Source organism: Podarcis bocagei (genome assembly GCF_964188305.1).
Source record: "Podarcis bocagei genome assembly, chromosome: 1".
NCBI lineage: Eukaryota > Metazoa > Chordata > Lepidosauria > Squamata > Lacertidae > Podarcis > Podarcis bocagei.
In genome coordinates, this window is record NC_138125.1 from 91,060,787 (window position 1) to 91,086,157 (window position 25,371).

Sequence of the window (25,371 nt, forward strand, 5' to 3'; positions counted from 1 at the left end):
AACTTTTGAAAAGTTCAAAGAGAGATTACAATATAGTTTGAAACTTAGATGATTCTCTGTGTAAACAAAACCAGAATGGTAGGCATGGATACTGTTGCACGAGAGTGTTATGCAATGTCCGGCAGGTCTGACGTAAAGCAAATCTGTTGAACTGGAAAATGTTAGACAGCTACAAGATACTATTATAGTACTCCAGCAATATGTAAGAAGCAAAGGGCATGCATGCACACACTTATCAGGATCAGTGGAGGACATCATGGCAAAGATGTGTCATTTATGCAGTTTTGAATACATTTTCAGCATTCTGTGTACAGAATAACTCAGGGTTCCCCCTCTGGTTATTCTGCTGCACACTGAGTGCCCTTCTTTGTGCAGTTTAGGAATCTGGCTGAACATTAGCTGACACATGGAAACCAAGCCGACCAAGAGAAAGAGGCGCCTCACAGCCAAATCCTCCCCTCCTTTTTTTTTTTTTGCCAAAACAGTGGGGAGGAGAGTAGAAAAACCTGCATGTTGACCAGTTTCAGATCAGACACTCATGTGGGGCATTTCATCTGACCTAAATGAAACAGAATACATGCCGCCTCCTTCCCCTCATGGCAGGCCACTCCGCCTTTTCCCAGCCTCAGGGGAGGGAGCCTTTAATAATGGTCTGTGTAAACTGATGCTCAGGCAGCGAAGAGTTTGGGGAAGAAGCACTGCTGGACGAGAAATCCCACAGAGGAGCCGCGACTCAATGAAAGGCGGCAGCCCCTGAAGGGCAGCAGACAGAGAAAATGTCTCTCCTCGCCAAGGTCTTGAGAAGGGACTGCAGGCAGGTGCTGGAGCCTCGCAGGAGCTGCGTTGGCGGCGTGGCTTTTGTCAGCAGGCTTCACCAGCTGCCCAAACTTTCAGGCAGCCCGTCCCTGGAGGGGCAGAAGGAGGCAGCTGCGAGAGCGGAGGACAAAGACGACGACGAGGAGGAGGAGATGGGGGCAGCTTCGGACCGTGGAGCCCGGGGGCTCCTCCTCGACGCCTGCCAGCACCCGAGCCACCAGAGAGTGAGGAGCCTGAGGGAAATGCCCGGACCTAAGACCTTCTCCAATCTGGTCGAGTTTTTCTGGAAGGATGGCTTTAGCCGCATTCACGAGATCCAGGTACCATTGAGCGGAAGGGGATCCGTGGCAGGAGACGGTCGACGAAATTGGGCAACAAAAGAGCGAGTAAATCACGGTGGTGGGACAGGAAGATTTCACACGCATTTCTCTCCCCTCGCAGGGCTCCCTTGTCGTCTGATTGTGAAGCAAGGAGGGCAGCTGTGTGTGTGCCCCGTCCCCCCGTCCCCCATTCAGAAAAATGAAATCAGTTTTGTGTTATTTCCCCAAGACGTAGCCTTTGCTTTGTTTTCCAGGAGTATATGATGAACCCTTTTGTAAAATATCGGGTTGCAGATACAACCTAGAGAGATTGTAGGGGTGTGTGTGTCGTTCTCATATATATATATATATAGAGTCTGATAACTTTACCCACAAGTCAGAAAATAGGTGGCAGAAAATATAACTAGCTGTATTTAAATAGTTTTGAAGTCTGAAGCGTGACTTCTGAGGTGGTTTTTTGTTTGTTTGTGGCAGATGCTCTGAGGGGACTGAAAAGAACGTGAAAAGGAGGTGTTGCGGTCGGAAATGTCTGAGCGCGAGACTTTGGTCAAGGCTTTTATTACGAACTATTCCCCCCCAGGACCGTCTCGCCGTGGCGGGAGACGCGCGTGACGCAGCCTCGTGCGTCGTCTCTGTGTCCGTGAGGTTACCGCTCTCGGCCGCGGTGCTGACGAGGGAGCTCCAGGGTCGCAGGGCTGAAACCCGCACCTTTCTCCTCAGCTCCGGGGAGAGACCATTTTGTCGCCTTCGTTTACACAGGTCCCCGGGGGAGGGGGGACGTTGAGTATATATGCACGTTATAGATTAGATAGATAGAAAGATAGATAGATATGGTTGACGAGAGAGAAAGGGGAGGGGGAGCAGCAGCAGCACGAGCTGCCGGCGAGAGAGCTGCACAAGCGTCCCCTCAGCCGGAGGCGGGCGCTTTGAAACCCTCCCCGTTTCCCGGCGAACTTCCTTCCTTTCTTCCTTCCTTCCCTCTCCCTCGCTCCCTATTGAAAGAGAGCGCGAAACGGTGGCGGCTGGAGGAGACGCAGGGAGGCCACGGCTGCTCATCCTCGCGCAGCTCCCCGGTGCCCAAATGTGGGCGACGAGGGCTCTTCCTCCCCAGCCAAAAGGAACCACACTCCTCCGTTCGCCGCCCCATATGCTGGCGGGGAGATGAGCCCCACGTGACGTGGGGTTGTGGAGGGTGGTGGGACCAGCAGTTGTCTGCTTTCCAGCCTGAAATGGGCGGTGGGGGGGGGAGGCAGGGTGATTTTGAAGAGAGGCAGCGCTAAGATCCCTTCCCCACCCACCCCTCCCCGCTTCGGGTTGGTGCTTGGCTGCTAATTTGCCCACATCTGGTTCTGTGCTCAGCCCTTCCCCGCCCCCCCCCGCCGCATAACAGGAGGGTTGCTATGGAGCCAGGAGTGTTTTGACACCACACAAAAACACATTTTGCACCCCCGCCCCGAAGGACTTGGTGCATTTGCCATCCACGCTGTTCCTGGCACTTGACAGCGCTAACGTTTTACATCTGCTTCGCTAAGCCTTTCATCCCAGGGACCGGTTGTTTTGCTCGACATGTGGGACTGCTTTATTTTCCTCGGGAGGTTGGCCTCAGCAGGTTTTAAAATGGATTACTCTCTCTCTCTCTCTCTCTCTCTCTCTCTCTCTCTCTACCTTGACCATCAAATACTGCATACTGGGAAGTTTTGTAGTTGTGAGTAACCGCTGAGGGGTCCTTTCATATTCCCTTGCTAATGAAAGATAAGATATGATATATCCTGCTAATATATTTAAGAGGGTATTCTCAGTGGATCTTAGTGCTCACAGGTAAAGGTGGGAGCAAACAGGAGTTAAGAAATGCATCACAACGTTATATTATTATTAATACATTAATAAATTGTTATTCATTCATTTCTATATGGATTAATGCCAAAAGAGCATTCTTAGTGGTTTATAAGTATAAAAACCAACTGTGCAATCAATCAAATAGAAATATCCATAATTAAAACACACAATGAAACAATCCAGTTAAAAGAATCCACAATTAAAATATTCAATTAAAAAACCACAGTAATTAAAACAGGAGACTCTTGAGAGATCAAGGGAATGCTTGTGTAAACAAGCATGTTTCAAAAACCAGTGGAATACCAATACAGATGGGACCTCTTATATTTAAGTAAGGGATGCATTTCCTAACACTGGTGCCACCAATGAAAAAGTCTGCTTCCTTGTTACCACAAGCTGATCATCATTAGGCTGTGGCAAGACTGCTGGCTGATCTTAATGCCCTTACTACGCAATGGAGAGGATTTTGGTTTTTCAGGCATACTGGTCCAGAGTTGTTCAGGTCTTTATATGCAATTAAGAAAACTTCGGAATTGGCTTGGGGGCTAAGTAGTCAAATGCATTGATTTCAGATTGTAAACCTGACAGGTTACAACACACGCTCAGAATATCAGTTCAGTATTTTCTGGATTTAGTTTGCCAGTTCACTTACATCCAAGTTCTAGGCATGTTAGAAGCCATGTGGGATCTTATGCAGCTCCTGGATTGGATGAGGAAGAAAGATAAAGTGGGATGGCAACAGCATATAGAGATCTCACCAAATCTTGTTGTCTTGCTGCTCAGTTGTACCTTATACACACTGAATAAGGGAAGGAAATGGAAGAAATCTGGAACTGGAAGGGAAGGAACTGGAAGGACCAGAGAGTAAAAGACATACGAAAACTTAGGGAAATAACTTACTGACATCTTCTGGGACTGACTTGCAAAAGGAGATTTCATCACCGCTACCACCACCTCCTACATGCTCATATAAAAGGGGCATTTACAGTCTCCGTAACCAACCTAGCAAGCTTATCCAAAAGCTTGTGTGATAAATACCTACCAAATTCTAAGTCACATTGCCCATTAATTGTAGATTGAAGGCTGGCTCGTAATTAAACCCCCTTCCCAATTCTCTTCATCTCAATCCCCTCTTCCTCTGGAACCAGTTTTCAAGAGGTGAAAACTGTCAAGAAAGAAACCCCCCCAGACTAGCAGAGGTACTGTTCCACGGCAGGAACTTTGGGTCCAAATATCAATCTACCTGCTCAGGAAATTCAACAACTAAACTCATTCTGCAAATGTAATAAGAAGGCAAGGACACATCTAAAATGTTATTCTCCGTCAATGTAGCATCTAAATCAGCTTGTATACATACAATTTTTCTTGCAACACATTTAGCAAATGTAGCACAGCAGATAACCAGGGCTGATTTGTTGTCCATTAGAGACCTGGATATAACAGGCCCATAGCTACCCAGGAAAATTCAGCTGATTGACCACTGTGGATACAGTGGTAATAGATACGGTAAGTAAGATTTTCACATCACCATCACTGCCACAAAAGAACACAGGCTCTGGTCTGTGTTTGGTCATCCCTACCTCTTCATTGTCTTAAACTCTACAGAATATTAGGGATCAAACCTGAAGAGACAGGGAGACAATTGGCAACAATGGGGACTCCTTTTTTTCTTTTTAAGAAAAGAAACTGCTGGAGGGTCACAACTGGGGAGGGAAGGAATAACCTTCCTGTCCCCTGGCTGTAATTATTTAGATAAAAACAAGAAGCCTAGCTTCTATTATGCATGAAGCATAATGCGCAGCCTGACCATGAACTGTGGCATGTAGGATAGTGTGTCTAGGAACAATAGTGTCAACTGCTCATTACTATCTGCTTGCTTTAGAAGTTGAGTAGTAGTTCAGTGGGACAACTTGCAATATTGATTTGAAGGAAATTCCCTGGAGAGCAGTCAAGAAACCATTAGCCTTTATATAGGCAGATTATCCTAACTACTATTACTCTCTCCCAAGAAGGCTGTATTCACTATAAAGCTAATCACCAGGTAAGGATTTATCCATGTTGTTGTAACTACATTTCCCATGTATTGATCTCCAGTGTCCTGTCCAGTACAAATCCAAGGTGTGATTTGTAGTATAAGTAGGTTCTGATCCGTACCAAGAACAGCCCACTCATGCCATTAAGTCACTAAAGAGGTCTCAGCATGGATATCAAGATTATTTCACAAACACTTAATAAAGAACAGCACCAAATATCACTGAAAGAGGGTCCAGTTTCCAGAAGCATTTTGTTGTTGTTTAGTTAGTCGTGTCCGACTCTTCGTGACCCCATGGGGCACGCCAGGTACTCCTGTCTTCCACTGCCTCCTGCAGTTTGGTCAAACTCATGCTGGTAGCTTCGAGAACACTGTCCAACCATCTCGTCCTCTGTCGTCTCCTTCTCCTTGTGCCCTCAATCTTTCCCAACATCAGGGTCTTTTCCAGGAAGTCTTCTCTTCTCATGAGGTGGCCAAAGTATTGGCGCCTCAGCTTCAAAGTCTGTCCTTCCAGTGAGCACTCAGGGCTGATTTCTTTAAGAATGGATCAGTTTGATCTTCTTGCAGTCCATGGGACTCTCAAGAGTCTTCCACAAGCATACTACTGTTATTTGACAATTGTTCCAATTCATCAGCAAGGCCTCAGCACTTGGTATGATTGCTGTATATTACCTTCAAGTTCAGAGGAAGCATGGCTCTGAAAACTAGTGGCTGCTACACCCTCAACTCCTGCCTGTGGGCTTCACAAAGGCATCTGCATGTTAGACTCCTTATATCACCCATGCATTTATTGAAAATATTGACATAAAAGCCACCCTTTCACATTGTTGGTTGCACAATAGAAAGGGGATAGCTAATTAAATAATCAACTCAAACATTTTGTTTCAATTCTACATCCATGTAGGGAAATAAACCATTTACAGTTTATTGGAAGCTACAGGAAGTGGTAGCAAGCAAGTACATGACTCAGTCTGTAATACTGTGTAGCTTTCTTGTTCAAGAGTTTTATGCAAACCACCACACTTATGCAACTCTGTAAAAGAATTAATAAAACTCTGTTAAGAACGTAAGTGAATAGAATAAAAAATAATAATCTGAAACCTTTGAGCAATCACAGCAGCTACTTAAAAGATGCAGTCTGACATGCAGAATGTTCCATGCATCACACCATATGTGAAAGTGGGGGAGGGAGTTGAGTGGTTTTACAATGAAGGTTCTGTTTGTCAGTAACCTGACTCCAACATTAAGCCAGGCCACAACATCTATGCCTAGCTCTGCTTTGGTTAAAGAGAAACATCTTTCATTTAGAAGAGCTATAGCTATGCAATGTGTTCTCTGCATTGTTAAGCAAGAAAGCAGAGAATGAATTTCCCACCCCCCAAAAATCTATATATTTGCATGTGAAGTGGTATGTGACATTAGCGGGATGGATGGACATAAATTATAAACAGTGTTTTAATGACTGAACAAAGATTAAATGCTTGTATGACATTGGTGAGCGCAGTGAGCAGGCAATATTTCACAGCACAGCATTTAAACGTCATTGGGATTATTAGGAGGTTTTTAAAAATCATTTGCCAGATTTAGATTTTCTGTTTCGTTTTGGTGAAGAAAGCCCTTATCTGCAGCACTACTGAGGCCATAGCAGATTGGATCCCTAAATTCTCATGAGAGCAGAACTCTCACAGAATACTCCAGCTGGCACATGCTGGGTAATGTGATTTTCACTTATTCTGTTCTTTTTCTGCAGCCCTCTGTGCTCTCTGAAAATATGCCTTGGAGGCCTGGGGACCTCCAGGAACAACATGGGAGGGGGGGGGAGGAATGGGTGAAAATCACCACCTTTCCCTCTGCCTGCAGAAGCTTTCCTTGGTTGAGAGTTCTTTCTATTCATAGAAGGGCAGTTTAAGATCCAAGCCGTAGTTCTTGAATGCTGAACATAATTTCCAGATGAATCTCAGAATTCTCAAGCACAACTTTAGTTTTTCTTTCTTTAAATAGACTTTGTTGCTCAGTTTTGAAATAAAGTGGTTCAGTCACAATTTATTAAACAAAGTATAATCTTTCATCTTTATGTCATATAATCTGCTAGGGAAGGCACTTTCTAAAATTCTTCATAGTCCAATGTTTTTCACCAGCTCTTCTTTCATAATTGTCCTCTTGTTGTCTCCAGCTGGCAGAGATTCATTGCTATATGAATAAGCCTTCTTCCCTCTAAAATTATATATAATTTTGCAATGTATTTAAAAGATTAAAGCTGCTGTAAGGTGGGGACATTTAAGGGCACGTATCCCCCCCCCTCTGGCAATCAGTATATAGACCATAAATAGATTTTTCCAAGAAATGGGAAAACTAAAAGTATTGCAGAAGAAAGAACTGAACAAAAATGGAATATTTTGCATACTAACATGGCTGTTCCTAGAAACAAACCCACTAGTCTGTGTTTTCTTGGAAAGGAGATTGAAATGGTTGTGGTGGATGAGCTGTAGCCGTTATTGGATGGAGCTATTTTCATCTAATTTCAGTCTGGGTTCAGATATGGATTTGGGACTGAATTGGCCTTGTTTGTCCTGATGTATGACCTTCATTGGGAGAAGGGGAGTATGCTCTTGCTTCTTCTGCTTGATCTCTCAGCAGTTTTTGATACCATTGGCCACAGTATCCTTCTGGACTGGTTTTGTAGCATGGTGTTGTGGGCACTTAGTAGATCCCATACTGATTGCAGTGTTGGTACCCGAGAGTAGCTTTGGAGGAGTGCTGTTTGCCCCTCTGCAATTTGTACTATGAGGTTCTGCAGGGCAATATTATTTCCCAAGGCTGTTTAATATCTATATGAAGGTGTTGGGATTTGGAACAAAGTGTTACCAGTATGCTGAAGACAAATATAGCTATTCCTCTGTTAGATCTGAGTCAGGAGTACAGGCTCTGCACAGAGCTCAGTGCTAGGCAGGTTGAGGGCCAATAAACCTACGGAGAAATTCAGTACAGTGCTAAGTGGTGTATGCATGTGGGGAAGGAAGTATATTCTCACAATGGGACTTCCCCCCATCTCTTCTGCCCATGTGCCCCCTAGCATGCCCCCAAACCTGTTCTGCGTTTTTCCCCCAGCCTTCCAGAGCAGAGCATGGAGGGAGATGGGAGTTCCACGGCATGAGCAGACCTCATTCTGAGCACACAACAACTTAGGTGAATCCATGTTTTAGTTTAAAACCCGGCAGTGTGGAAGCCCTTTGGGTGAGTGGTTTCTGTATCTGGGAGATAGGTCAGCACCCTGTTCTAGGTGGGGTTGCATTCCCTCTGAAGGAATATCTATATCAGGGGTAGGCAACCTAAGGCCCAATCTCCTTCTCAATCCAGCCCACAGACAGTCCGGGAATCAGTGTGTTTTTACATGAGTAGAATGTGCTCTTTTATTTAAAATGCATCTTTGGGTTATTTGTGGGGCCTGCCTGGTGTTTTTACATGAGTAGAATGTGTACTTTTATTTAAAATGTATCTCTGGGTTAATTGTGGGGCATAGGAATTCTTTCATATCCTCAAAATATAGTCTGGCCCACCACATGGTCTGAGGGATGGTGGACTGGCCCATGGCTGAAAAAGGTTGCTGACCCCTGATCTACCGGTGTATAGTCTCCTGTGTCACCTGAAGAGCATGTGGCCTTGTGTCAGCTTTAGTTGATTAGACAGCTATGACTTTTCCTGGCCTAAGAAAAGAAGCTTGCCCGCTGTGGTCCTGGCACTGGCAACCTGAAGATGGATTAATGCAGTGCATTTAATGTGGGGCTTCCTTTAAGCTTAGTCCAGAAACTGCAGCTGGAGCAGAATATTGCAGATAGGTTGTTGACTGGGACAGCCAGTCAGCACCATATGGCACCTGTCCTGAGGGTGCTGCACTGGCTGCCAACTTGCTACAGAGCTCACCTCAATGTTTTCCTTTTAGCCTTTGAAGCCCTAAACAGTTTGAGACCAGGTTACCTAAGAGACTCTTTCTCTTCATATATATATCTCTGCCTGGAAACAGCACTATTCAGTTCTGCACGTCCCAGATGTGTGCTTAGCATACACTAGAAACTGGGCTTTTACAGCTGTAGCTCCAGCCCTCTGGAATAATTTACATTTTGAAACACCTAGCATTCTGATATTTAGACAGCCAGTAATGATATTTTTATTTAAGAAGACTTTCATTTACCCTGCCATTTTATGGAATAATAACTGTATAATTGTATTACTGGCTTTATAGACTTCCATTTACAGTGGTACCTCGGTTCTGGAACACCTCCATTGTCGTACATTTCGGTTCTTGAACACCAAAAACCCAGAAGTAAATGCTTCCATTTCTGAACGTTTTTCGGAACCTGAACGTGCAACACAGCTTCTACTGAGTGCAAGAAGCTCTTGTAACCAATGGAAAGCCGCACCTCGGTTTTTGAATGTTTTGGAAGCTGAACAGGTTTCCAAAATGGATTCCATTTGAGAACCAAGGTACCACTGTATAAAGTTCTTAATCTTTCATATTTTATACTTTATCTTCCCTTATTGTACACTGCTTTGTTAACTTTTTATTATAAAGTAAAATAAATAAAATGTCACTTCAAATCTTTAAAAACGTGGGCAAAGTTCCATTTCAGGTTTGTTGGAATTTCTTAACTTTCTGTTCTTATTCCAATCCTAACACACTGTAAAAAATTATTCAGACACATCTAATGTTGACTATGTCAAACACTTATAACGTTTATAAATATATATTGTTTGCATGCTCTAACAACACATTCTCCTGAACTCTAATAAACATATTTGACCACTGGGGTGGTGGAGAGCATTTTCATAAGTTTCACAACTGGGCAAAACAGAAAGCACACATGACCTTTTACTTCAAGTTCTTGAAATTATGTACCATGCCTGAAGCAAACATATTGTTTTTAATTCCCTGGGTCAGAATACAGATTTGTCCATGGCAGAACTTGTAATGTTGCATTATGAAGAGGGAACCATGCCCTGGGGGAATACCCCTGGGCTCAGATTAAAATCAGATTAAAACCCATTTTGCTTCAGCTCCTTGAGTTTTGCAACAGCAGCTTTTCAGGTGCCAGGGAATCTGGGAAACCAGGCTATAATGTAGTTCATTACTTCTAACTGCATAGCCATATGAATATATTTTTTCTTGCTGGTAAGAATGAATAATGTATTCATCTGAAATTTACTTTTCGTTCATAGCAGAAGCACGTTCGGGAATATGGAAAAATTTTCAAGTCTCATTTTGGTCCCAAACTAGTTGTATCCATTGCAGATCGAGACATGGTTGCTCAGGTTCTTCGGGAAGAAGGATCCGCGCCACAACGAGCTGACATGGATTCCTGGCAGGAATACAGGGATCTACGAGGGAGAGCTACAGGACTTATATCTGCGTGAGTGCAATGGTATTTTTGGCATTACGTTGCCAAACAATGTTTATATCTTTGGGTTTCACACAAAAGACACTGATGATACATTTTAAACTGTTTTTGATTAATGCGTTTCTTGAAAGAATGTGCTTGTAGCATGATTATATACCTATGGGGATGAGTGTTGGCAAATGCCTTTAGGGAACATTCAGAGTAATTATTGATGCAATGTGCTTATTCCAAAGAAAGCCAATCCCTTTATGACTCACAGACATTCTTCTGCTTTTATCACATGATAACATTGCAGCAGCTAAGTGCTTTATGTAGTAAGAACTAGGCTGTACATTAGTAAAGGTTAGCAACATCTTAATGCTACAGTTGTATTTCTTTTGTAATGCATGTAATGTAAGTCTAGAGATGGAATGTTCCATTTCCCCCATAGTAAATGTGTAAGGTGACAATGTTAGTTAAATTAAAAATAATAATAATTATTGGAATGTTAGTCATTCTCAGAGTAAACCAATAACTTAAGTCCATCAACGTCGGTATTTGACTAACACAGAATGTCACCCATTTTTAATATGCAGTCAAACCGTTGTATGTTAGGCTTCAATAACCCCACTGTTATATATATTTAAAGTCCACTGAAGTGAATGACATTTAATTTGAAATGGCATGGCACAACTGAGAAAGCGAACATTTAATAATTAGACTTAAAGTATAATATCCACTTGTATCATCTTGCTTGCAGCATTTTGCTTGCTTAAACGACTTCTTATGTAAATGGGGCTTATTGATCCTCTCCTTCCCACTGCAGCCACCCACATACCCCAAGGGCACAGTGGGGTGAAGGAGAAGTGTGACCTCCATCAGGTCCACTAGCTTAACATCAGATCTCCCCTCAATATACTTAAGAGTATAAGGAAGCTAGCAGGGACTAGATGCATTTCATCGAAAAAGGGGACGGGAAGCAAACTCTGATCAAATTGGTATGAGTGGTATGGGTCACATTCCTCTCAAAACCTCTAATTAATTTACATGTGAGTTGTTATGACACCCCATTGCCTAGTTTGATATATATTAATAACAAAATTCAGTAGCACTGATCCAGATATATTCCATTATACACAAAGATCTCCGCTGTTCAAACAACAGTGCTAGGCACCTTTTTTTGGAGGAGGGGGAAATGGGGAGGCAGCTGGACTTAATTGTATCCTAACTGATCTGATCAGACTGCACAATTTCACATGTGTGAGCACACCTCACCTCTAGGGTGGCCTCTTAGGAATCAGAAAAAGCTATCAAAACAAGAGGACAAAAGAAGACACAGGTTTGCATATGCTAAAGCACAAACACACATTTAGAAACAAGTCTCAAATGGAAATATATAATCTCAATATAGTAGCGACAGCTGAGACCAGGTGAACTGTTTGCCTATTCAGTCTGCTTTTCAAGTGCTAATTGTTGATGGGCAACTTAAAGGGCACTGCTATCTCTTTTTATGGTTATTTATCTTGAAACTGGACTTGGACCAGTTTGTAAAATATGTAATATATAACCAGTAAGGCAATGTGCTATCTGCTTCTTGTTGAATCTAAATGATTGAATAGTCAGCACACAAATATAATTCCTGCAACAACACTTTCAAGAATAGACACATTTGGTTAAGGCTTTCTAATGAGAGATGCTCTCTTTTTTACTTATTGACATAAATAATTATTTAGATCATTTTAAACTGTTATTTCTTCCAGAGAAGGGGAACAGTGGCTAAAAATGAGGCGTGTACTAAGGCAAAAAATGGTAAAACCCAAAGATGTTGCCGTTTTCTCAGGAGGAGTTAATGAAGTTGTTGCAGATTTAATTAAGAGAATCCACATTCTCAGAAATCAAGAAGAAGATGGGGAAACAGTGACAAATGTTAACAGCCTTTTTTTCAAGTATTCAATGGAAGGTGAGATTGATCATTCATTCTTAGAAATTAATGGAAGATGTGGCTGTGTTGGTGTTTCATCAACCATTATTGCTTATTATTATTGCTTATTATTATTATTATTATTAATATTATCATCATCATCAACAACAACTGTTCTTGCATTACTCAAGTTGGCAAAAGGAACACACTTATGTTCTACACAAAGGTACAATGTCTGGATAAGCAGTATTCAGCTATTAAGGAGAACAATATAATTGTCTCACAATACATTCCACAGTACATCACTGGTAGTTGACTTTTTTTGCCTGCAAAGTGCACATGTGGTGTTGGATGGCTGCTCACAGACTGCATGGACATGGACAACAGTGGATGGAGCTGGTGTCATTAATAGGCATACATTGGTCCACATATATTGCTCATCTGTGCTGCAGATGGATAAAGTTGCACTGACCATTATTCCTCTTCAGTGTAATGTAGTGCATTATTCAGTGTTTGCACCATTACACCATATGCTATGTGTATGTTGCCTTACTCCACAAAAAATGCTGTGTGTAAATCAGGGATGGATTTAGGTTTCATGAGGCCCTAAGCTACTGAAGGTAATGGGGCCCTTTATATGTCCAGCTGTCCTTTGTCAACAACAAATTATTACTGTTTTAGTGTTGAATATATGCTATATGGTCATTTATGGACCTAATAGGTATCTAAAGCCATTTGCACGTAACAAAATATGTATTTTATCAAAGTAATTGTTGAACTGAAATACAATTAAGAAGAAGTATATTAATAGTGAATTACAATTTCCCCAAGAGAGTGGGGCCCTAAGCTATAGCTTGTTTAGCTTATACGTAAATCCGGCACTGGTGTAAATGTACAGACAATATTATAGCCATGCAGCTTAATCCCATGGGAGACAATGGGCCTCCCTCCCAGATATGTGCATAGGACTGGGCCTTTGGTTTTTGTTGTGGGGGTGTTTGCTAGCTTTCTTTAGTTCTGCACTTTGAATTACTTTGGAAAGGAAAAGAATAAATCCCAAGGTATTTTTATTCTGTAGGAGTGGCAACTGTTCTGTATGAGTGCCGCCTGGGGTGCTTGGAAAACCAGATCCCCCAGAACACTGTGGAATACATTGAAGCTTTGGAGTTGATGTTCAGTAGTTTCAAGACTACCATGTATGCAGGAGCCATTCCCAAATGGCTTCGTCCAATTATTCCAAAACCTTGGAGAGAATTCTGTAGATCATGGGATGGACTCTTCAGATTTAGTAAGTTTTTTTTTTTTTTATCATTTTGGTTTCATAAGTTTGCAGTAATTTGGAGAGCAATGTTTTCCTCTTCCTTAATAAATGTAGCAAGGCATTAGTGCAGTTCAAGGATGTATTCCAGCAAGGCAGAAGCAGCCAGGGAAGGCGCAGAGCAGGACCAGCAAGGGATGGGGCATGAGAAGAGGGTGTGTGCTCCAGGGAGAGTCTGAGGGGCCAGGCAGAGAGACCTAGAGGGCTGCATTCGGACCTTGGGGATGAGGTTCACCACGCCTGCTTTAGGCCATTCATCATCTTCCAAACTATGGTTTGGAGACTTTAGAGGAATATCTCAACTGAGCCTGACTTCTCATTGCACCTTACCTAGAAAGCAAAAAGAAAAGAAAATCTCATATTTCAGCCGTGTTAATAGCCATGCCGCTTCCCCCGCTTTGAGTATAATTTGCTGTATAACAGAATTTATATGGGGCTGTAGTTATGTGCTTTGCCCAGCAGATCACTTTGTTTAGCAGAGCTAGAACAGTTTTCTAGCAAGCAATGTGTAATGAGCTTACAAAAAAAACAGCACACAACTCTAAACCTGTTATGAAAGCCCTGTGTTGGTTGCTGTCACCAAATGACAAATGAGAAATAACAGTTTGAGAAATGAAATCTCACTGATTAACAAATGCATTCCCCCTTCTTCTTTCTTCATCACAAAGGTCAAATTCATGTCGACAATAAATTACGTGATATAAAGTCCCTTTTGGACCAGGGGAAAGAGGTAGATGGTGGACTTCTCACAACTCTGCTTAATAGTAAAGAACTTACAGTGGAAGAAATCTATGCCAATATGACTGAGATGCTTTTGGCAGGAGTTGATACAGTAGGTTTACTGCTATGACTGTTGTTATTACATTATCAATATGATTGCTGTTATTGTTGTTCAGTGGACATTTCCTAAATTCCTTATGAGAGAGCGAGGCAGGGGGAGAAAGAGAATCAGGACTGTTTTAGTTTCTCCCTTGTCTGAGTTTCAATCCAGGGTGACAATGGGATCAGGACTCACATTAACCCTTCCAATGTGTTGCCTAAGCCTAATGGCTCACCTTGGCTCAAAGCAGGGCTGGCCCTGTCTGGTCAATTTATCTCAAGACAGAATATCCCTAAACCTGCAAGATACAACCTCCTTTTAGGCATATTAAATTGAATTAATTTGGTTCGATTTGTAACAATTTGGAAAATCAATAAAAATAATTGGCAAAAAACAAACCTGCTTTTAGGCAACCAAGGAGAAATAAATATGGAGTTATTTTCCTTCCTATAGAATACAGTATAAACAGCATTTCATGTTTTGATTGTTGCAGCAGCAAATGATGTAGTGGGGCTGCACCACTTACCTGACCTCCGCTTGGCTGAGTCACTGCAACATGTTGGAACGGAGAGAAGGAGGGGTGTGGTGGCGGCAAGGTCAATCCAGTGCTCCCTCCCGCTGGTGGATTTGCACTGTGTTGTCATAATTGCCACTGTGCCCCTCCCCTTCTCCATCCCGGTATGTTGGAGTGACTCAGCCAGATGGGAGGTCAGATGGGTGGCGCAGTCCCACCATGTCACCCGCTGCTGCATTGTTCTCTAATATCAGACTTACCTCAGACACATAAATAAATTCTATAAATCTGTAAAGCTATAGCTGAGGTCTGAGGAGCAGCAAACTAGTCTGCTTCTGCCTACATATATGTAAAACAAATACCATTATCAGAATTTCTCCAAGAAAGATGGCAAGGCAAAAGTGAGTGTGTTGTTAAGTAATAAGAGTTACAATGGTATTTCATGCCATCAGGCAAGGATAGGGCCAACCCAAGAAGAAGAAGAAGAGTTTGGATTTGATATCCCGCCTTTCACTCCCTTTAAGGAGTCTCAAAGCGGCTAACATTCTCCTTTCCCTTCCTCCCCCACAACAAACACTCTGCGAGGTGAGTGGGGCTGAGAGACTTCAAAGAAGTGTGACTGGCCCAAGGTCACCCAGCAGCTGCATGTGGAGGAGCGGAGACGCGAACCCTGTTCCCCAGATTACGAGACTACCGCTCTTAACCACTACACCACACTGGCTCTCAACCCAAGGCATTTGGCTGCCTTAAGCAAAGGGCGAGAACTTTCATCCTCTCATTCCCATTCCATGTAGAAAAGCTCAGCAGGCGATTGAATCTTATTTCAACATCCTCCACTGCATCTTAAGGGCAGTGACTTTAGTGGGTGAAGGATTCCCTGCCCTTCAGTATTTGCTACCTGAGGCAGCTGCCTTACTCTGTCTCATGGTAGGGCCGGCCCTTGGTAAGGGTGAGCTGATGTTATTTTACCTTATGTTACAGATTTGAATTATAATACTCTCCCCAGCAAAATCTATGGAAGTATGATTAAGATATTATTTAACATAAATAATTTGCTTTAATTAAAACTAATTCCACACCTGAATTTAGTAGGTTCTGATTTTAAGCCTGAAGGGCGGGGACATTAACTTGAGGACCTTAGAATAAAACAAAGTGTGTCAAATATATATGTTCTATACATGCATTTCGACTTTTAGTTTTGAAGCAAGCTCTTTTATAGAACCTGATTTGGCAATGTTTTGTGCTATCAGAGCATTTGTCTTAATTTATATCTCCCTCTGTAGCTGGTAATAACCAGATTATCATGATTCTGTACTATATGAAGGGAAGTGTCTAAGCCCTGGTCCCTCAGTGCTATGATTTAAAATATAAAAGCAGCAGGCACAGAAAGGGGTTATTAAAGACTTTGAATAGAATAGGGCAGCTGTTACTGGGCTTCAAAGCACTTCAGTTATTTTAGCACGGTGCCAGTTTTGAAGAGGATGTGAAGGAGCTGGGAACCTGAGAGGAGACACTGTTTAGCCCACAGCAATTTCTTATGCAGTTAGGCACGGCTCCCAGCCTCTACTGAGAGAAGCTGTCCAGAGCTTTTTAGAAAAACGATAATGCAGAACATAATGAAAATAATGAAATGAGGGACTGGAGGCAGTGTAGCACAAAATTGGAATGAGTGGAGTAACTGCTGTTTGCCCCTTCCTCCTCATGGTTACCATGGGAAGTCAGTAACTTCTGAGTTAAAGTACATAGGATTGTGCTCTTTGGGTAAGAGCTTTATAAAAATTAGCTGTTGTTATGAAGAACAATAATAATAATTTGTGTTTTGTTCAGGTTATAATAAACCATTGGTTGAAAATGAAAAATGCTACTGCTTAGCAAATGTTACTGAATGTTTTCCCTCCCATTGGTACTGTCTCTTCCCTGCCCTAGACTTCATTCACTTTATCCTGGGCGACGTACCTTTTAGCAAAGCACCCGGAAGTGCAACATTCTGTCTATAAAGAGATAGTCAATAACTTGGGGAAAGATAAAATCCCTGATGCACATGACGTCCCCAACTTACCAATGATCAGAGCCCTTCTCAAAGAAACCTTGAGGTAAGTGCAGAAAAACTAAGTTGACCATTAAACGTTTTTGTTCCTTTCTTGTTTTGTGTCTTTGTTTTAGCTAAATTGCAATTGTGTTTTTTAACCCCCCTTCATTATTTGTATTAGGGTATGTCACACTATTCTCTGTAGTTTTAAATAGTGATTTATGGTTGCACCTCAATGCACATTTACAAAAGCAAGCAACGTTGACTTCAACTGGACATTTTTGCTGAATAAGCAGACTTTGAATTGGGCTGTAGGTTCCCTACATTGCAGAGAAGCTTCTCTGAGTTCCTTTTGACTTAAATATTCAGAGTACTGTGCCAGTAGGTTCAAAAACTTGCTCCACCTGCAGCTTCACAAAGTTGCCATAGTTCTTTAAACTAAGTGATTTTTTTTTACATAATGTGCTCTTATTTCAAGAGAGTCTGTTTGCATACTCCTCTCCCATTCCCTATCATATGCAACGAGAGAAGATTGGGAACTTCTACTATATCTTTTCAACTAACCACTGTCCCCCTTATGTCTGAATGCAGGAAACTGTGGTATGTTCTTAGTGTGGTTAGTTAAAACAAACCAGTTTTAAACTGTGGCATTATATCCTAGTTTGCTAACCAGTCACACTTAGAAAAAAACCATGGTTTCCCAAAATTCAGATGTAATGGAAACCTTGGCTTTCTGTTTCTTGTGCATGGAGAGAAAACATATGAGCCTGAGGCTTATGCAGGCTCATTATTGCAACAGGAAACCATGGGTTCCTACTTCACCTGAATAAAATCTAGTCAGCTGCCTCAATGAAGATTACAAGGAAGGTATGGTGGAGAAAGACACTATTTTAGTTAGTAAAGATAGTTGGTTGTAGACTGTCTTTGAAGATAGACTTTCCCTTTTAACTTGTATGGCTAATAGTTATTGATAGACTATTCTCAATGAAGTTGGATAATTCTTTTTGAAAGACAGTTTATGCTAGTAACCAGCATAGGATCAAGTGGCAATAGTGGACAAGTACGATACAAAACTAAGAAACAAGCATTTCTTAATTTGATATGTTTTGCATGAGATGGAACTCCTCTCATGTTTATCTGATCAGTTTGTGGTTTGTGAACAGAACAAAACAATTTTGTAAACTTCTTGCATATCTTCTCTAACGGCACAATCAGATGCACATTTACTTAGAAGTAAGTTCTATGGTGTTCAGTAGAGATTACTCCCTAGTAGGTGTGTTTAGGATTATAGCTGCAGTTATGATAGTAATAATACTCTATCTCCTTCAGTATTTTAGGCTGCCATCCTATGCATTAACCCCACTGAATATAGTGAGATTTACTTCTGAGTAAACATGTATAATTTTATATTGCAAATTGCTCTTTTCTATGTTTTCTCCAGCTTGACATTACTCTTACTGAGATGGGGTGAGACGACTGCATCATGGATTTAAAAAATGGCATTATGATACTTCCATTTAAGTGTAGCCCCTTTTCTAATATTGAGTTTATCTTCTTCTTTGCTGTAGGACTATGAGTTTTCTATGATACACCCAAGATCCTGTATGGTTTTAGCCAATCTAGATTCTATATATGAAACTAGGAACATTTATCATTTTACTTCCATTGAATTTCATCTGTCAGTCTGTTACCCAATCACTCAGTTTGTTATAGTAGTAGTTGCTGCTGCTGTTGCTGCTGTCGTTGTTGTTAGTATTAGTAGTGGTTTATTACATTTACTTGGTGCTTACTACAAATTTATGTACAATTATAAAAACAATATATTACAAAATTTCAAATACATAAAAAGAACACTAATTAACTAAAAGCAACTGCCCATCCCCCTCTTTACTACTTTTTATCAGCCATGAAGGGCATGGGTTAAGAGCACATGTGATTGTCCACACCAATCCACACACCTTGTTCATGTCCTCGAGCCATACCAACTGAAGCTCATCTGAAAAAACAGAGCCAGATAATGTTCTAAATGTCTCTTGAGATTCACCTGCTATAATAGCGAAGTCAATGTCTTCATGGATGCAGGCAACTCTATTCTCAAAATGATTTGCAAACAAGTTATAATGAGCCACCATTGGTTCCACCAACTTTTTAGAGTCAGAATATAAAATGTCCTGCAGTATCTGGGAAAGTTCTACTGGATATAATAGTGCTGACTTCATTGCCACTGAGTAGGCTTAATAATGAGCCCTTATTTGGGTTCTAGTTTGGCTACATTCATCTGGAGGTTTCCTCTGTTTGTGTTCAAGATGTCCCAGCTTATATCATTGTCCTAAGCTCTGGTGTATACCAAGGAGTCAGGCTGTATGAAGTGGGAGAGGACATTGGGGTGTGTGTGACTGTGTCAATAGCCTGGGTCACCTGTTTATTTCACAGATCAAGGGGGACATGACAGGGAGCACCAATCATATCAGCCAAAAAATCTCCCAGAGCTGTCTGGAAATTAGTTGCATACATCCGCCTCCAATAAGTTATAATAGTTCCCCTGCTTTTGCAGAGATAAAAAGCTGCTGAAAACCAAAATCTCAGCAGGAAGTGATCTGACCATGACAAGAAACTGATTTTTACAATCCCTCATTTTCAAATCATCCTCTTTCTGCCCAGTCAGGAAGACCAGATCCAGAATGTGGCCTTGCTAAAGGCATGGGTCCAATGACATGCCGCACATAAGTTTAGATCTCTTCACAATCTTTTTAAGATTTTGTCATCCTAAATAAATTGGTGCTTTCTTTGACCTTGGCTGCCTCACTGTTCAATTTGTTAAGAGGCATCAGTCTTGAAGCAGACTCCCTGTTTACTTGGCTACATTGTAAAAAAAAAAAAAGTTTATTCTTACCTTGTACTTCCAACAATTTAGTTAGTATTGGGGCCCTGTTCTATTATCCAATTAATACTATTTTTAAAAATATAGGGGCCATTGTTGAAGGCCTTTGTCAAAACCTTGTTAAAAATCCAAATACGCAGTGTTTACTCACTGAATTCCTCCTATCTTCCCATTTGTGGGCACCTTCAAATAATTCTAAAGAAATATAACATTACAGGCACTGAATATCTAATTGACACTTGTTTGTAGGTTATATCCAGTGTTACCAGGAAACGGTAGAGTAACCCAGAAAGATATGATTGTTGGAGGATACTTGATACCTAAAGGGGTGAGTTGTACAATGGCTTTGTGAAAGGAGTGGGAAAGGATGAAATCACAGATTTACTCTGGATACGTGAAACTGCCTTTGCTAGGAAATGAGCTATTATGTGAAAGTCTGGTTTAATTTTAGGCATGTTCAGAGATGTTATTCAGGATCCCAAGCTCCTTTTCTTTTGCTTTGGGACCCAGATTTCCTTTGTTAAAAAAAAACTTCTTAAAAACAGAAGAAAATTCATTTGCTTATTGGACATCTGGGCACAGCCATACACCATCTTGAATTTTCAGAGCCATTTATACACATGAATTAGTACATGCAAATTTGTGTTGTGAGCATGTGCAGCAGGTGCTTAAAGTGCCTAGGAACACCCCTGGCCATGTGAAGTCATTAGCTTAAAACATAGGTGCCATTTTTTAAAGAAACATTCTAAAATTATACTGTATGGTATTTTCAACCTATTTGAGTGTAGGAACTGGTAACTTGAAATTGTACTTTTTGTATAATTACATGTTATTCTGCTCTCCACCGATAAAAAGTTGGGTAAAACAGTAACCCGAAGAATGGGAACAGGAGTTAGCTGGTAGAGGTCTTTTACCTTGTGGGTAATATGTATCAGGGGACATGGTACATGAGATGAGCTGCTTCAGTATTCCCCTTTGCCATGCTGTTGAATGGAGAAATTACTGGACATAAGGAGAAGACTGGTGAACCATTCATTCTGACCACCCTTGGCCTGCTTTCTTCCACAGTGCTGGTTGCTTTCATCCCCTGCCCCTGAATGGTATGCCAAAAGCAGGGTAAAGGAAAAGGACCCCTGACAGTTAAGTCCAGTCGCAGACGACTCTGGGGTTGTGGCACTCATATCGCTTTACTGGCCAAGGGAGCCGGTGTTAATCCGCTTCCGCAGACAGTTTTTCCAGGTCATGTGGCCAGCATGACTAAGCTGCTTCTGGTGAAGCCAGAGCAGTGCACAGAAACACAGTTTACCTTCCCGCCAGAGCGGTACCTATTTATCTACTTGCACTTTGATGTGCTTTCAAACTGCTAGGTTGGCAGGAGCAGGGACCGAGCAACGGGAGCTCACCCCGCCACGGGGATTCGAACCGCTGACCTTCCGATCGGCAAGTCCTAGGCTCAGTGGTTTAGACCACAGTGCCACCCGCATCCCAAAAGCAGGGTAGTGGTTTTTTAAAATGGATTTTGCCTTGAAGCTGCATTTCAGGCATGCATCCAACAACCCTCCCAATAAAAGTAATTGATTATGCTGATACAACTAACTGAATCACCAAACACCTGGTTTTCTTTTATGTGAGAGGATGTCAAATTTAGTATGGTGTGCTCCTTGAAGGGAACCACCTAGCTGAGATTGCTTGGAGACACACACATAGTTGCTTTGAGACACGCTCATAAAGCACACTAGTTATTTAAGGTAGACCTAATGAGCCACACTTTTTTTTTTCTAGGAGGAAGAATCTAGAGAGCATGGCAGCTTTTTGTGAAGTTAAAGAAGTATAGGTTTTAGTACAAACTTTTTATAAATGGGTCAGTTCTGTTTTGTCTGATTTAGGCTGAAATCCTATACACATCGGGCATCCAGTTTTATTGAACTTGGTGAGACTCACTTCTGAGTACATGTATATAGGATTGCACTCTTAGCATCTTAGCTTGTCCAATGTTTTTTAAAACTTTTTAAGCAATTGTGTTGATCCTTGTGAATAATCTGAATTTATATTAAATGGCATAAAATGTATATTTAGGAAACTATAAGTAGTTCATTAACAGGCATTTGGAAAATTATATATAAATATATGTTCATTTGTTTCATTAGACCCAGCTGGCACTCTGTCATTATGCTACATCATATCAGGAAGAGAATTTCCCATTAGCAAATGAGTTCCAGCCTGAGCGCTGGCTAAGGAAAAGCAATATGGACAGAGTGGATAATTTTGGTTCCATCCCCTTTGGTTATGGTATACGTAGTTGTATAGGAAAAAGAATTGCTGAACTTGAAATTCACCTTGCACTAATACAGGTAAGCAGGCTACTAGAGCACATCTCCTTGCTATATAAAATGTTTAAAATATGTGTGATTTTGTATTTCAGAAATGCAGATTAATTCCCTGAACCAGCAATAACTTTCTTTTCAGTGTGACTGCTCACATGTTTAAAGTTTAGCATATGTACAGTCATACCTCATGTTACGTCCGCTTCATGTTACATTCTTTCAGGTTACGTCCCGCGGCGACCTGGAAGTACCAGAAAGGGTTACTTCCGGGTTTCGCCATTCGCACATGCGCAGAAGCGCAAAATGCCATCACGCACATGTGCAGAAAAGGCGAATTGCAACCTGCGCATGCGCAAACATGCCGCTGTGGGTTGCGCTCTTTTCATGTTGTGAACGGGCCTCCGGAATGGATCCTGTTCGCAACCAGAGGTACCACTGTATATATTTTTGCAAGGATTGGGGTCTATAAATGCAATGCCAATAAGTGACTTAGTTTGCAATCCTGTACCCTTTTACATGGGAGCAAGCCCCATCAAACTTAATAGGATTTACTTCTGAGTAGACACATAGTGGTTCACACTGTTAGACCCAATCCTCAAACTGCTCCACTGGTGCAAGTCACGTGGGCCATTTGGCTGTAAGTGCCAGTATTGTTGAACTCAAAAGTAAAAAAGGCTATAGATTTATGGTCCTAAGAGTGATCTGTAATAGCAAATAAGCTAGCTTTCCCAATTCTTAATTTGAATTATATAATGAAATCATTCACTTATATAATTTCTGATATTGTCCTTCCGCTAAGGCAGGGGTAAGGAACATGATCTAACTAGCAAACCAGATCCTGGCTGTCTCAACCCCATGTCGGTCATTTTGACAGGTTGACAGGACCTTCAGACATAAAACAGAACAAAAAATATTTTGTGGGTGTGTCTCAAACTGCACCCACAGAGGAAGATCCTTTGCATGAATAGCTTCAATTCAAGATAGTCATGCAAATATATTTGGCTATATACCAAGCCCCATTTTGGGGCTTGCTGTAAGTGTCAATCAGTTGATCAGCACTTATAGGAAGCTCAGGTTATTATTATTTTTATTGCAATAACATCCCACCTTTTTTGGATCGGCATCAGCTGTGCCATGGATTTCCCTACCATGCACTCCATACTGCAGCTGATCTCAGCAGTCTTCCTATAAGTGCCAATCAGCTGTTTGGGGCCTATAGCAAGCTGGCTTTGGGCAGATAGTGGTTGTGCTATGAATTCCCCCACAGCACAATCTTACAGTCCACTCCTGCAGTTGCTTATTGAGAAATAAACCACACTCTGCTTAGTGGGACTTACTGCTAGTGTGCGTACTAATGAAGCCTTGAAATAAATCCGAAGCATGTTTACTCAGAAGTAAGCCCTGCTCAGTTCCATGGCATTTGCTCTCAGGCACACACAGGACTGCAGCCTTAGTTCAGTCTTTGGACCTTCCAAAAACAACTGTTCAGTGTGTGTTTATGGAAAACTCTTCCACCCTGTCCTGGCACACAAGGCTCTGCAGACTAAAGCAAAGGGCCTAATACTTGGGCCCTTTCAGTAGCAGCTTATTTTCATCACCAGTGATTAATAGCTGAAAAGGGGTTCTAGGGGTGAAAGCTGCTCAGAAGGCACACCATCTGATCCAGTTACTCTGAAAAAGTCTCACTGGAGTAGTGTACCCCAGAACTGCCAGTGCTCCACTTCAAGTTCCTTCAGTGGACACCACACGGGGTCTCTGTAGTGCCCTAGGATATTCTACCTGGATCAATGGCTCACCCCTCTGGTAGTTTGAGAGTTCGAGTCGCCAATCAAACTGATTAGCAGTAGGTTCAAAGGAGAGACCGTACTTACACAACTCATAATTAAATTGACCATTGGATGAGAGAGCTTTTTACAAAATAGGTATTCACAGAGAACAGCTGTTAGCCATAACAGGTAAATGGAAGCGCATGTTAAAGAGCAATGAATGCCAGTTGCTAGGGGATGAACAGTTTGAGATGGCTGCTTCACAAAAGCACTTCTCTAGCCACTGTTGGGAATCAACAAGGCTCTTTCCTCTACAGTGGTACCTCGGGTTAAGAATTTAATTCATTTTGGAGGTCTTTTCTTAACCTGAAACTGTTCTTAACCTGAGATACCACTTTAGCTAATGGGGCCTCCTGCTGCCACTGCACGATTTCTGTTCTCATCCTGAAGCAAAGTTCTTAACCCGAGGTACTATTTCTGGGTTAGCGGAGTCTGTAACCTGAAGCGTCTGTAACCTGAAGCGTCTGTAACCCGAGGTACCACTGGATTCTGGATTCTGCCACAATGTAGGCTGTTAGGACTATCAATATTCTTGTTGCCTTTGTCATATGCACTTTTTATTAATTCTAGTGTTCTGTTTTTTTATCCTTGAAGCTGCTTCAAAATTTTGAAATAAAAATTTCTCCAAAAACTAAACCAGCTTATGCCAAAACCCATGGACTATTGACTCCTGCAAACTCCATCAATGTGAAATTTGCTGACAGGAAATGGTAGTAGGACCTTCAGGAGACTCCTCGGCCTGACCTCTGACTGAAAGCTGCATGATGGGATTCCTGTAATCAAGCTTTATATGCCTCCCTAGAGGTTTCTCTTTTTCCTGCTAAACAATTATACATGTTCATGCAGAACATTCTGTAAGTCCAAATTAGAACCATTCCTCTTTATGCTGGCAATCCAGTTTGAGAGTTATGGTAAAGGCAGCAGTTGTACCAGTAAAGAACTGAGACATCCTCTGCAAAATTCTAGTAAATGATAGCCAAAGTAGTAATCACTTTGTCACCTCTTCCAGCTGGGTTCCCATGGTTAGCTGATTGCCTGTGATAAAAGGCAATTATGAGATAAGTGGTAACAGATTTGCATCCTCAGGATATCTGCAATTATCACATGCATAAAATATAAACTCATTCTTAAAGATAAGTGTGACTGACTGCAGGATAAACACTGGTTAGTAATGTTTGTTTGTTTGCTCTCTTCGTGTCTCCCACTTTGACTTTGGTTAACTTTTTGATAGTTTTTGTGCATTAACTATAATGTACTAAAAACCTAGTATAATATTTTGAACTATTGAGACATTTTAAAGAAAATTATGAAACTTATAGGTTGTCTAGATTCCAATGTTTGATTTTTATTTCATAAAAGCTT

At 41.6% G+C, this 25,371-nt stretch overlaps 1 protein-coding gene across 3 annotated transcripts; it reads left to right on the plus strand.

Moving 5' to 3' along the window:
* Window positions 1–231: 231 nt before the first annotated feature.
* On the plus strand, window positions 232–24,941 carry CYP27C1 (cytochrome P450 family 27 subfamily C member 1). 3 transcript variants are annotated; one of them, XM_081197208.1, is made up of 9 exons: window positions 232–1,136; window positions 10,219–10,409; window positions 12,137–12,336; window positions 13,376–13,585; window positions 14,284–14,447; window positions 16,876–17,042; window positions 20,109–20,187; window positions 22,007–22,210; window positions 24,604–24,941. In XM_081197208.1, the coding sequence occupies exons 1-9, from the start codon at window positions 777–779 to the stop codon at window positions 24,721–24,723; spliced, it is 1,695 nt and encodes a 564-aa protein (XP_081053334.1). In that variant the 5' UTR covers window positions 232–776; the 3' UTR covers window positions 24,724–24,941. The 3 variants fall into 3 exon arrangements, with proteins under 3 accessions (XP_081053334.1, XP_081053335.1, XP_081053336.1); XM_081197209.1 differs by having other exon boundaries at window positions 239–1,136; window positions 10,222–10,409; XM_081197210.1 differs by having other exon boundaries at window positions 996–1,136; window positions 10,292–10,409.
* The last annotated feature ends 430 nt before the right edge of the window (window positions 24,942–25,371 follow it).

Excerpts from the sequence above, each read along its gene's own strand:
- CYP27C1 (XM_081197208.1), top strand. The coding sequence starts at position 777 with ATGTCTCTCCTCGCCAAGGTCTTGAGAAGGGACTGCAGGCAGGTGCTG. Across the intron at positions 10,410-12,136 it reads GCTACAGGACTTATATCTGC|AGAAGGGGAACAGTGGCTAA; the intron begins GTGAGTGCAATG and ends TATTTCTTCCAG. Across the intron at positions 14,448-16,875 it reads TTTTGGCAGGAGTTGATACA|ACTTCATTCACTTTATCCTG; the intron begins GTAGGTTTACTG and ends TCCCTGCCCTAG.